General features: G+C 38.3%; 1 protein-coding gene and 1 non-coding gene across 2 annotated transcripts; both read right to left on the reverse strand.

Annotated features, from left to right (window-relative positions):
* Positions 1-5,092: 5,092 nt before the first annotated feature.
* Positions 5,093-6,028, reverse strand: LOC105070167 (olfactory receptor 4D10). The gene has a single exon (XM_010956483.2). The coding sequence runs from the start codon at positions 6,026-6,028 to the stop codon at positions 5,093-5,095; it is 936 nt and encodes a 311-aa protein (XP_010954785.2).
* A 1,079-nt stretch (positions 6,029-7,107) lies between these two features.
* On the reverse strand, positions 7,108-7,179 carry TRNAA-UGC (transfer RNA alanine (anticodon UGC)). Its single transcript has one exon. It is a non-coding gene; the product is annotated as a tRNA-Ala (tRNA).
* Between the last annotated feature and the right edge of the window lie 4,731 nt (positions 7,180-11,910).

Consider the following 11,910-nt stretch of genomic DNA (forward strand, 5'->3'; position numbering starts at 1 on the left):
ACAAAAGAAAGGTTAAAGTCACTTCCCTCCTCATTTTGGGGTTTATTTTTTCAGTTCAAATGAAGATACTTCTTTTCCCTCAGCTCACTTCCCCTTCAAGTCCTATTCCTCCGTTTGCAGTTTTGTCCAAAGCCTGCTTAGTATGGGAAACTTAAAAAGCCACTGAGAGGTACCACAGCATGTGGCAGGGACCTGGGGGACTCTGGCTCACACAGCCTGTTCAGATCCCAGCTGGACACTTACCAGTTGTGCAAACACGGGCAAGTGACTTCACCCCTTTGGCCCCAGGCTTCCTTGTGAGGATGCAATGAAGTAATCTATGTAAAGCATCAGTACTCAGAACATCGCTTCATCCACAATGATTGTGTCACCTTCAAGAAAAACGCTGGGTTAGTAACTCTCACAGACACACAACTTCTTTAAATATCCTGACAGTCTTTTGGAGGAGCTGAATATTTCCCAGAACGTGTACTCTACAACTTCATCAAAACCTCCTGTTTTGAGGAAAATGGAAAATATTTCTCTTGGTGGGGGGAGGGCACAGCTCAGTGGTATAGAGCACATGCTTAGATGCACAAGGTCCTAGGTTCAATCCCCAGTACCTCTGTTTAAAACAAAAACCAGAAGATATTTATCTTTCAGTGGTAACCCAGAGCAGCCCAGAAGATGGGGACCGTGTGGCCCTGAGAAACAAGGTGCCCGCTTGTTTTGGTTTCTTGTGTGACATCATCTGAGCAGACCAGGATGTCTAATGCGTGGTCTCTGCAGTGAGAACCACCCGGGCGCAAGTCCTGCCACTGTGCGATTTGGGTGAGTGAGAGACCTCCCCGAGCCTCCACTTCTTCATCCATGGGGTGGGGATCATCACACCCACCTCCCAGGGATGCTATGAGGACCCAGTGAGTTAACACATGCAGCTGTCTCGGCACACAGGTTTTCTGCTGTGACTACAACTCTGCTGAGTAACGTCAACATTGGAGGCTTATTAGTAAATGGAATGTATGGAACTAAATGGAAGCTGTTATCAATCCTGACTAGTTTAAAGAGAGAGGAAATGATCACTCGAAAACACCAGCTCCACTTAGTTAGTAGAAAGATTGAGGGAATCCATCCTAGTTACAAAGGCCTTCCATAGGGCCGCCCTTGTACATAACAGACCATGACCTACACCGGAGGTTGGAAGTTACCCTGGGCCCCAAGTCAGACCCCTTCATCGGAAAGGAATAGGTCCCATGTTCACAAACTGCCTTTGGTCATTCAGACAACATCGTCCAGATTCTGCTCTGTTTTTCTGCTATTTTGAATCCACCTAATTACTTAGCAAGTATTGATGGAAACTTGGCCGAGTTCTAGGTTATTTGAGAGAAAGGAATATAACCCCAAACCAACAGAAAATGGATTCAAACGTAATAGCAATATGGGAGTGGTGGGGACCACCCAAGGACAGGTGAAGAGTTGTGTGTGAGGAGAGGATGAGTTCTCATTAAGAGGATCAGAGAATCCTGCGTGAGGAGGTGACGTTCACATCTGGGGCAGATGGGAAGGGATGGAAAGGGAGCTCTGGCTTCAGGGGACCCCCATGAGTATATGAAAGCAGCTTGGGAATGGGAAGTTTGGCTGGAATGGAAAGATGCAAACATATAGGCGTGGAAAGACAGGAAAAAAATCATTGCTGTACCTTTTTTTTTTTCTTTTTGGTAAATCTAAGGTAGAGTATGTAGACGTTCATTGTATTAGTCTTTCAATTTTTTTGGAGGGTTTGAAAAATTATATTTTTTTCTCTAGTTTTGAATTTAGCATCAGATCTGAAGATTTCAGTCTGAGGAGGTCCGTCTAGAGCAATCAGAAAAATCTCTTTTTGGTATAATTTCAGGGGTGCCAGAAAACAAAAGCTGCCTTTTCTCAATTCCTAACTGGACTTATTTTTATGACTTTTGTTTCGCAATGTCTTCCTTGCTAATATTTCCTGTCTATGCTGTCTGTCACTGAAGGCTCATCCTGGAATGCAGCATCTTGGGTACTCATTACATTATTTGCAGTCAAAATATATCTATAAATATTAACAATTACATCTAGATTTCAGTTTTCCTCACTTTTATTTTCTCACTCTTACGCATAAGCATCCAGACACCACAGACGTACATACTGAGAGTCGTATCTCTTACCTAAGATCTCCAAACTTATTTCCAGGACTCCAGCATCATATATAATGTTCCCAGGAATCATTCAGCTTTGGAATATTCTGTCAAATATCCCTTTGCAGGCAGTGATTTCAATGGCTTTCTTCCACCCTTATGTGGAAAAGGGCAGACTCAGGGAATCATATTATCTTGGTTCTTCATACTGATTCCCAGGGCCCCATCATATTTACCAGTTCCTTAATCCCAACACTAGTGTGGGAATTATCAGGGGGAATATAGTTGGAAGTGGCTCTGGAAAAATTCTGCTGATGGAGAAGTTGTTTCAGTGGGAGTAATTAACAGGCTACTCTGGCACATGCACTTAGGAACACACACTGTCTAGGGTCTACAATTTTCTAGCAGTGATAAAGCTTCTCTCCTTGACCAATCAACCAATGTTGAGCCTCCCCTGAATTTTTTAACGAGGCCTTGACTTTTGGACCTCCATGTTTGTCTCGGCATTGTCCAATTTTAGCAAAACCCCTGCAAAGTCACTTTAGCCAGAATTCTCCAGCCTCCATGCTGACCACCTTCCACATCTCAGCAGGTGCCTCAGGTGCCATCCCCCAGGCCATGTCTAATCGCCCTGGTCTGCCTTCAGCAAGAGTCCTGTTGGGCCAGCTTATCCAGGATGCCCCCTTACCCCGATGTTTCCCTTTGGTAATTTTCCTCTTGGGAAATAAATGTCTATTCTTAGGTATTGTGAACAACTTCCATAGGCAGCTTCATCCCTGCGGGGAGATTTTGAAGTGTGACCCATGAGTATTGGAAGGAACCTTTGGATCGGAAGAGGTACGCAGGTGAGCTTGAAGGAGATCTCGGTGGGCTGATGATCAAAGCGGATGATGGGGTTCTCACAGGAAACACTTGCAGCGAGGAATCCACGCTGGCTCCCTCAGCAAATCCCACTTGCTCAACCTTCAAAGGTTTTCAAGATTCTCACCACCTCCGCCCTTACTACCCTAAGTCATGCCTTCCTTACTTCTACTGTGAGCACGCCTTGACTGGTCTCCTTGTTTTTTTCCTTACCCCTCTTTAGTCTATTCACGACTGTAGCTCCTGCAGTTCTTTTTTTTTTTTTTTAACATTTATTTTTCTTCAAAATTTTTTTGTGGGGGATAATTAGGTTTATTTATTTTAAATAATAATAATGATGATGATGATGATGATGATGATGATGATGATAATTTTTAAAAAGGAGGTACTGGGGATTGAACCCAGGACCTTGTGTATGCTAAGCATGCACTCTACCACTGAGCTACATCCTCCCCCTGCAAGTCTTAAAACATGCATAATTCTTCTACTTTTCAAAGCCCTTCAAAGCCCATCTTACTTAATGTGAAAGTCGGAATCCTTATGATGGTCTGAAAGATCCTAACGACCTGGTCCTGTGGCCCAGTTATCTCTCTGACCTCCAGTACTCCCTCTCTTCTCTTTGCTTCCTCTTGTCTAATTACAAAGACCTCCTTGCTGTTTCTTGGGTGGTCTGGGCACACCCTCACCTCAGGGCCTTTGCATGTCTGATGTGTGAACTGAGATTTGTGCCATGACATGGACATTTTTCTAATTTCAAAAATTTTAAGATCTATAATCCACCTCTAGAAATAGAGGAAAAGAAACCCATTGCCTAGCAATTCTAAATAATGATAATTAAGCAAATAAAAGCCAAATTGATACGTTGAATAATGTTTTCCTCTTCATTCTAATCCTTTTGAATGAATATGCATATTCTGAAGCAGCTTGATAGGTTTATGTCCCTTTTACAGAGTCATGTTATCAGAGAAGGAAAACTAATGCATTGTTTTCTTAACCGTATTCTCCAGTGATTTGAGTAGCAAAAAATGAGTGAGAGGCAATAGTTATTCACTGACTTTTTAAATCGAACATGTTTTATGAGTGTTTTCTATGTTCCACTGGCTGTACCAGGTGCTGGGGTTAAAACAATAAATAAAGCACAATCCTACAGGGAGAAAGAGAGCAAGGAATTGGAGACAGGGTCCTGCGTACTGTGCTGGAGCCAAGGCCGGGGCGCTGAGGGAGAGCAGTGGAGGGTGGCCAGTGGGCCAGGGCTTCAGGGGAAGGTCAGAGTAAGGACCTTCACAGAACTCAGTGTTGGGGAGGTCCACATTCTCATTCAAGCCGTGCTGACTTCAAGGCACCTGCTCTCAACCGCTGGAGCATGGGCTTCAGGTGGAAGACTCTTCAGATAATAGTTACTTAACTTATTCAAATCATAGAGCCAGAGGAGGAATATAATCTGAACGTGTTTACTTCATTAAGATGTGATTACTTTGTGAAAGACCTTATAGAATCCAAATGCCCAAACCACTTTATTTTGTGATATGTTTCAGTTATCTCCCTGTCAACAGTGTAGGAATGTAGTGGGGATGTCTGGATATATATATGTATATATTTGCTGCTTTTAAATTGAAAATTTTATTTAGACAAGTGTAGATGCTCATGCAGTTGTAATAAATGACAAGAGAGATCCCACCTTAACTCATTTCCCCCCAAAGACCACCTCACAGTATACATGTATATCAAAACATCAAGTTGTACACCTTAAATACATGCCATTTTTGTGTGTCAATTATAAGTCCACAGAGCTGAAAAAAAAAAAACAAACTCTGGAACTATCCAATGTGATAAAATTGTCTGAGCGTATTTGGTTTCCATTAAAAAAATTTGTTTTTCTTCCAAGGCTGTATTGCAAAAGCAACTCTTCTCTGGCAAACTATTTGATTTCTCCACTTTTTGATAACATGAAATCCATTATTTTACATCATTGTTGAATTTGTAAGTCATGTATATCTTAGTAGAAATATAAAAATTTATCAGAAATCCTTTAGTAAATATAGTTTATTTGATGTAGCAACATTTTCCAAGGTGGTGAGACAGAGTGAGCTGGTGGTCTATACCCTGTCAGAAGGCACGAGTCTTCCCTTCAGTCTCCTCATGGCTGACTTCATCTCCTGGTTCCTCAGAGTGTAGATCAAGGGGTTGAGCAGAGGGGAGATGACAGTGAAGGTGACAGAGATGGCCTTATCAGTGGGGAGGGCAGTGAAGGGCCGGGCATAGATGTAGATGCAGGGCACAAAGTGCAGGGTCACCACTGTGATGTGGGCTGTGCAGGTGGAGATGGCTTTCCTCCTGCCCTCCCCTGCTTGAGACCTCAGTAATAATAATATGACCGTATAGGACACCAGGAGGAGGAGAAACCACAGTGTGGTGAGCAGTCCATTGTTGGAAATCATCAGCAGCTCAAGCATAAAAATGTCAGTGCAGGCGAGTTTGAGGACCTGGGGGACATCACAGTAGAATGTGTCAAGAACATTGGGTCCACAGAAGGGGAGTGGGAGCAACAGGGAAATCTGCACGATGGAGTGGACAAAGCTCCCCACCCAGGAGGCCACTATTAACCCAATGCAGCAGCCTCTATTCATGATGGTCACATAGTGCAGGGGCTTAGAGATGGCCACATACCGATCTAAGGCCATCAGTGACAGAGAAAATACATCCACCCCTCCAATAAGATGGAAGAAAAACATCTGGGCGAAGCAGCCATTGAAGGAGATGGTCTTTCTCTGTCGCAGAAGGTCCACCAGAACCTTAGGAGCTGTGATGGAGGAAAAGCAGATATCGGCAATAGACAAATTATGGAGCAAAAAATACATGGGGGTGTGAAGGCGAGAGTCACAGGTCACGGTGACCATGATGAGGAGGTTTCCCAGCAGAGTGGTCACATACACCAAAAGTAGGAAAAGAAATAAGACCAAACTCAGTTCTTGATTCTGGGTTAGGCCAAGGAAAACAAATTCTTTTACCCTGGAGCAGTTTCCCAGCTCCATTGAATCTTCTTCTTTTTCTCCTTTCAAGCTATTTCATACGAACGTGCATTTTCTTCTTAAGTGCTATGAATGCAAATCAGAATGTTTCCCATGTGGTGGTAGTGGTTGCAATTTGTTGAGTTGTCCAGATTTTTAAGATTACAATCTGTTTAGTGATCAAATCAAAAAATCACAGGCAAAATCATTCAATAATTCTTTTCCTATAAAACTAACTTTTGTGTCTATTGACAGATGACTGAATAAAGAAGCTATAGTACATTTATACAACGGAATACTACTCAGCCATAAAAATGATAAAATCATGCCATTTGCAGCAACATGGATGGACCTGGAGATTGCCATTCTAAGTGAAGTAAGCCAGAAAGAGAAAGAAAAATACCATATGATATCACTTATATGTGGAACCTAAAAAAAAAAGACAAAGGAACTTGTTTGCAAAACAGAAACAGACTCACAGACATAGAAATAAAGTTACGGTTACCAGGGGTGGGGAGGAAGGTGGGAAGGAATAAACTGGGAATTCTAGATTTGCAGATACTAAATAATGTATATAAAATACATAAACAAGTTTATACTGTATAGCACAGGGAACTATATTTAATATCTTGTAGTAACTTATGGTGAAAAATAATATGAAAATAAATATATATATGTTCCTGTATGACTGAAGCATTGTGCTGTACGCCAGAAATTGATGTAACAGTGTAAACTGACTATACTTCAATAAAAAAAATATAAAATTAAATAAAATAAAGGGAAAAAACTATTTTTTGGAAAAAATAAGCATTTGTGTTAAGTGGTGATACTTACATAGCTTATTTTATTTAATTAATTTATTTCAGTTTTAAAATTTTATTATTTTTAATTTCATACGAATTTATTGATGTCAGGAGCTTGTTGGAGCATTTTTTTGTATTCAAATCATATCTCTGTATTCAAAGATAAGTAAGACATGACTCCAACAATTGTGGACTTATTGTGTACAAGTTTATTTATGTAAATTTATTATTTATTCATTTATTTATTATTTTTTCATTTTTTTGTGGGGGAGGTAATTAGGTTATTCATTTTTTATAAAATGGAGGTACTGGGGATTGAACCCAGGACCTTAGGCATGCAAGGCCTTCACTCTACCACTGAGCTATACCCTCACCTTCCCTACAAGTTTAGTACTCATATTAGCAAGTATTCTATTGACTTCAAGAGGTTATTGTCTTGCCAAAAAAGATGTTGCCTGTTTCTTATTACAATGTTCTGTGCTTTGAGTCAGTTTCCTTGCTCTTGGCTGTTTTATGTCAAATTTCTTAAAATTGTGTCCTATTATTTCATGCAGGTGACTTATTGTGACTACACTAATGAAATTATTTGCTTAGTTATTTAAAAAACTTTAAATTTGCTGTTGGAAAGCAGGTTGAAACAATGTGTAAATCCAAATCTCAAAGAAAAGCATAATTTTTCTTATTGTGGTTAAAACACAAACATGAGAGCTACCTTCTTTAAGTGTACAATACAGTATTGTTAACTGTGGTCACAGTATTGAACAGCAAATCTCTAGAATTTATTCATCTTGTATCACTGTTGTGAAGGATGCAAAGGAGGCAATATATACAGTGACTCACTTCTAGGGGTGCTCCATACTGTATCAGGCACACTCTCCTCTGTCTCTTTTGTAGATCAAAGATAAGAGTGGAGGGGTCACACAGCAGGGAGAGACAGGGGTCATCAGAACAATGCTCATTCTTTACATAAGCTATTATTGATTGATAATTCTTAGGAAATTTTATACTTTTATTTGTTCCTCCTTATAATTAGCAATCCTCAAATGCGTATAGACAAAGTGGACCATGTTGTCAAAGTGCTTACAGCCTCACAAAATGAGTGATTTGTGCAAACTGACGAACATAGTGCATGGTAAAATGTGAAATGTGCTATGAGAAGAGAAGTAAATTTAGCTGGGATGAGAGATCTGATCGGAGATGCCATGATTTTCAGCAGTAACAAAAAACACTGTTTTTTGAGAGCCTCACTACATGTGGAGAGGCACTAAAAGTTGATTTATTTAATTTTGCCACCATCCTTTAGTAAGTGTTAATGTTATACTTGGTTTTCATATGGAATATATTATTTTGGAGGGGAGTTTTTTTCAATTGAATGAAATATCATTTAAATTCTGTAGTCATATGGAATATATTATGACTCTAGGTTTGGCTGAAGGGAAGGAAGAGATGGAAATAGAATGGAAGAAACAATGTCTTTATTTTTAACCTTTGGTCATATATATATGTGTGTGTAAACATAAAAACACACATGTATATATGTATGTATGATTTAATTTTACATAACAATAATCTTTGATAAAGTTTGAAGATAAGAATTTGGCAGAAAGGAGCTCTGAAAATCCAACTTACTTTGACCTTAGTTTGACGTTGCCTCACCAGTAAGCAACTCAGTGTCACAATGAATGCATGATGCCGTCTCTCACATCGAATGGACTACATTTCTGCATTCCTCTTAACACAACATCCCTCTTCCCAATGGCTAACACCTACCTTTTTTGTCTGTCACTGAGACGATCGTCTTGGCTCTGAAACATTTAATATAACTGAGAAATATTAAAGTCAAAGTAATTATACAAAATCAAAAGTAACATCTCAATTTCAGTATGCATAAGCTTAATCTTAGCTAGAAGTTTAATGTCTTTACCTAATTCTTTTGATCCTGAAACTCCAAGTACCAATTGTATGCCATTAGGTAGGGTACAGAACAAAGCACTGGTGACATTAATTCTTGAAAATTTTGTTTCTGAAGATAAAGCCCTTTGGAGGACTAAATATTGTAGTGTCTTTTCTCCCCTTTCAGGAGAGAAAGGGCAGGTTCAATGAATCACATCCTGATGGTTCTTTCACTGTGTTCCTGTCTTCGCACAAATCTCTCAGTCTCAGGACTCATATAAAAGTTGGAAAGGGAATATTACTGGACAAGGAAGTGAAAGTCAGGTGCCTGATTCTGCTGCTGGTGACGAATTTTCAGTGGGAGTTATTAAAAATCACTGAGACATCCACATGTGTACACACACACACATGGACACATTTTGGTTGGTGTCCAAATTATTTAGAGGCAGTAGATGAAACCTGTGACTTTATCCACGGCTCAATCAGAACTTTGTTAAAATATGCCAATTGCTGTTCCCAAGAGACTAAAAAGGTCCAATTCTGATGGCTTGCAAGGCTCAGAGGATATCATAGACAAAGGAGTTTTAATTATATTGCCAAAAAGCTAGAAGAAGAGAGCTGGACCTCAAATCATTTGCTATTAGTCCAGTTTCTGATTATACACTGGATGATTATGTCTCATGAGTCTCCTCACGTAGAGAAACATGACTTAGGTGGTGTCTGGGGAATGCACAGTTTTCCTGTTTTCCAACACTCTACTCAAAGGAATTTCTCAATTTCGATACAGCTATCAGATAAGTACTAATGTAAAGCTGTCCACACAATTGCAGTAGTTATTTAAGTTGAACTCAGTTTATTAGATGGTTTCATCTTATATAGAATCTGATTTCACTGTTTCCCTGAATGATGATGAATTTAACTGCTTTTCGATTTTGTTTTTGTACATTCAACTAGTCTACAAAGATAAAAACTGCATGGTACAGATTGTGTGTTTGAGATGGGTATTTTTTCCACCTCTATTTTGATGTAATTGGCATACATTGTGTATGTATAAGGTATACAATGTGTTGACTTGATACATTTATATACTGCAAAAATGGTTATCCTAGTAATGTTAGCTAACAACTCCATCATCTTACGTATATACCAATTCTTTTTTTTGTGGTGAGATCATTTAAGATCTACTCTTTCATCAACTTTCTTTTTTTGTGTATATATATATATATTATATATATATATATATTGTTGAAGTATATTCAGTTTACAATGTTGTGTCAATTTCTGATGTACAGTACAATGCTTCAGTCATACATGAACATACATATATTTGTTTTCATATTCTTTTTCACCATAAGTTACTACGAATTATTGAATATAGTTCCCTGTGCTATACAGTATGAATTTGTTGTTTATCTTAGCAACTTTCAAGAACACAACACAGTACTGTGAACTATAATCACCATACTGTGATCCTCAAAATGTATTTATATTATACCTGGAAGTTTATGCTCTTTGACCAACATCTACCCATTTTTCCCATCCCCAGCTCCTGGCAAGCATCTCTGTTTCTATAAATTCAGATTTTTAGATTTCACATTTAAATGAGACTGTACAGTATTTGTCTTTCTCTGCCTGACTTATTTCATTAGGACTTATTTCACAAGGTCCATCCTTGTTTTTGCAAATGGCAGGATTTCCTTCCTTTTTTTGGTTGATAAAATTTGATTTTATGTGTATGTATATATATATGGTCACATCTTTATCCATTTATTCATCAATGGACACTTAGATTGTTTCCCTATCTCAGATATTATGACTAACGTTATGATGACCATGGGAGTTCTGATACCTCTTCTACATTCTGATTTCATTTCCTTTGGATATATACCCAGGATGGACTTGCTGGATCATATGGTCGTTCCATTTTCAATTTTTTTGAGAAACATCTATATTGTTTTTCATAGTGGCTGTACCAATCTATATTTCCATCAACATTGTACATTCCTTTTTTCCACATCCTTGCCAGTACTTATCTCTTGTTCTTTTGATGGCAGCCATTCTGATAGGTGTTAAGTGATAGCTCATTGTGGTTTTGATTTGCATTTCTCTGACGCTTAGTGATGTAGAGCACCTTTTCATGTACCTGTTGGCCATTTGTGTGTCTTGTTTGGAAAAATATCTATTCAGTTTGTCTGCCAATTTTTAAATTGATTTGTTTGCTTTCCTACAGTTGAGTTGTATGAGTTCTTTATATATCTTAGATATTAATGTCTTATCTGGTATATGGTTTGCAAATATTATCTCCCATTCTGTAGGCTGTCCTTTCATTTGTCAGTTATGTCTTTTGCCATGCAGAAGCTTTTTAGCTTGTGTATCTCCACTTACTAGATTTTGCTTGTGCTTTTGGTGTAATATCCAAAAAATCGTTGCCAAGACCAATGTCAAGGAGTTTTCCTCTTATTTTCCTTCTAGAAGTTTTATGATTTAAGGTCTTAATACTTAATCTATTCAAGTTAATTTTGGTGAGTGGTGTAAAATAGGAGTCTAATTTCATTATTATGCATGTAGTTATCTGGTTTTCTCAACACCATTTATTGAAGAGACTATCCTTTTCTCATTGCATATTCTTGGATTTTTCCCATATATTAATTGATTGTGCACGCATGGATTTATTTCTGGAGTCTCATTCTGTTCCATTGGTCTATATGTCTGTTTTATGCCAGTATTATGCTGTTTGATTACTATAGCTTTGTAGTATAATCTCAAATCACAAGTGTGATGTCTCTATCTTTGTTCTTCTTTCTCAGGATTGCTTTGGTCTTTTGTGGTACCACACAAATTTTAGAATTGTCTTTTTCTATGTCTGTAAAAATTGCTTTTGGAATTTTGATGGGAATTGCATTGAATCTGTAGATATCTTTGAGTACAATGGACGTTCTGTAATATTAATTCTTTCAACCCATGAGCATGGAATATCTTCCCACTTACTTGTATCTTCATCAATTTCTTTCATCTGTATCTTATGGTTTTCAGTGAACAGATCTTTCACCTTCTTGGTTAAATGTATTCCTAAGTATTTTATCCTTTCAATGTAGTTGTAAATGGAATTGTTTTCTTAATTTATCTTTCCGATAGTTTGTGCTAGTGTACAGAAATGATGTACTTTTTGACTTTGGTTATTTGCAGTTTTGCTACAGTGTGACTAAATGT

Source organism: Camelus bactrianus, chromosome 10, assembly GCF_048773025.1.
Source record: "Camelus bactrianus isolate YW-2024 breed Bactrian camel chromosome 10, ASM4877302v1, whole genome shotgun sequence".
Classification (NCBI taxonomy): Eukaryota; Metazoa; Chordata; class Mammalia; order Artiodactyla; family Camelidae; genus Camelus; species Camelus bactrianus.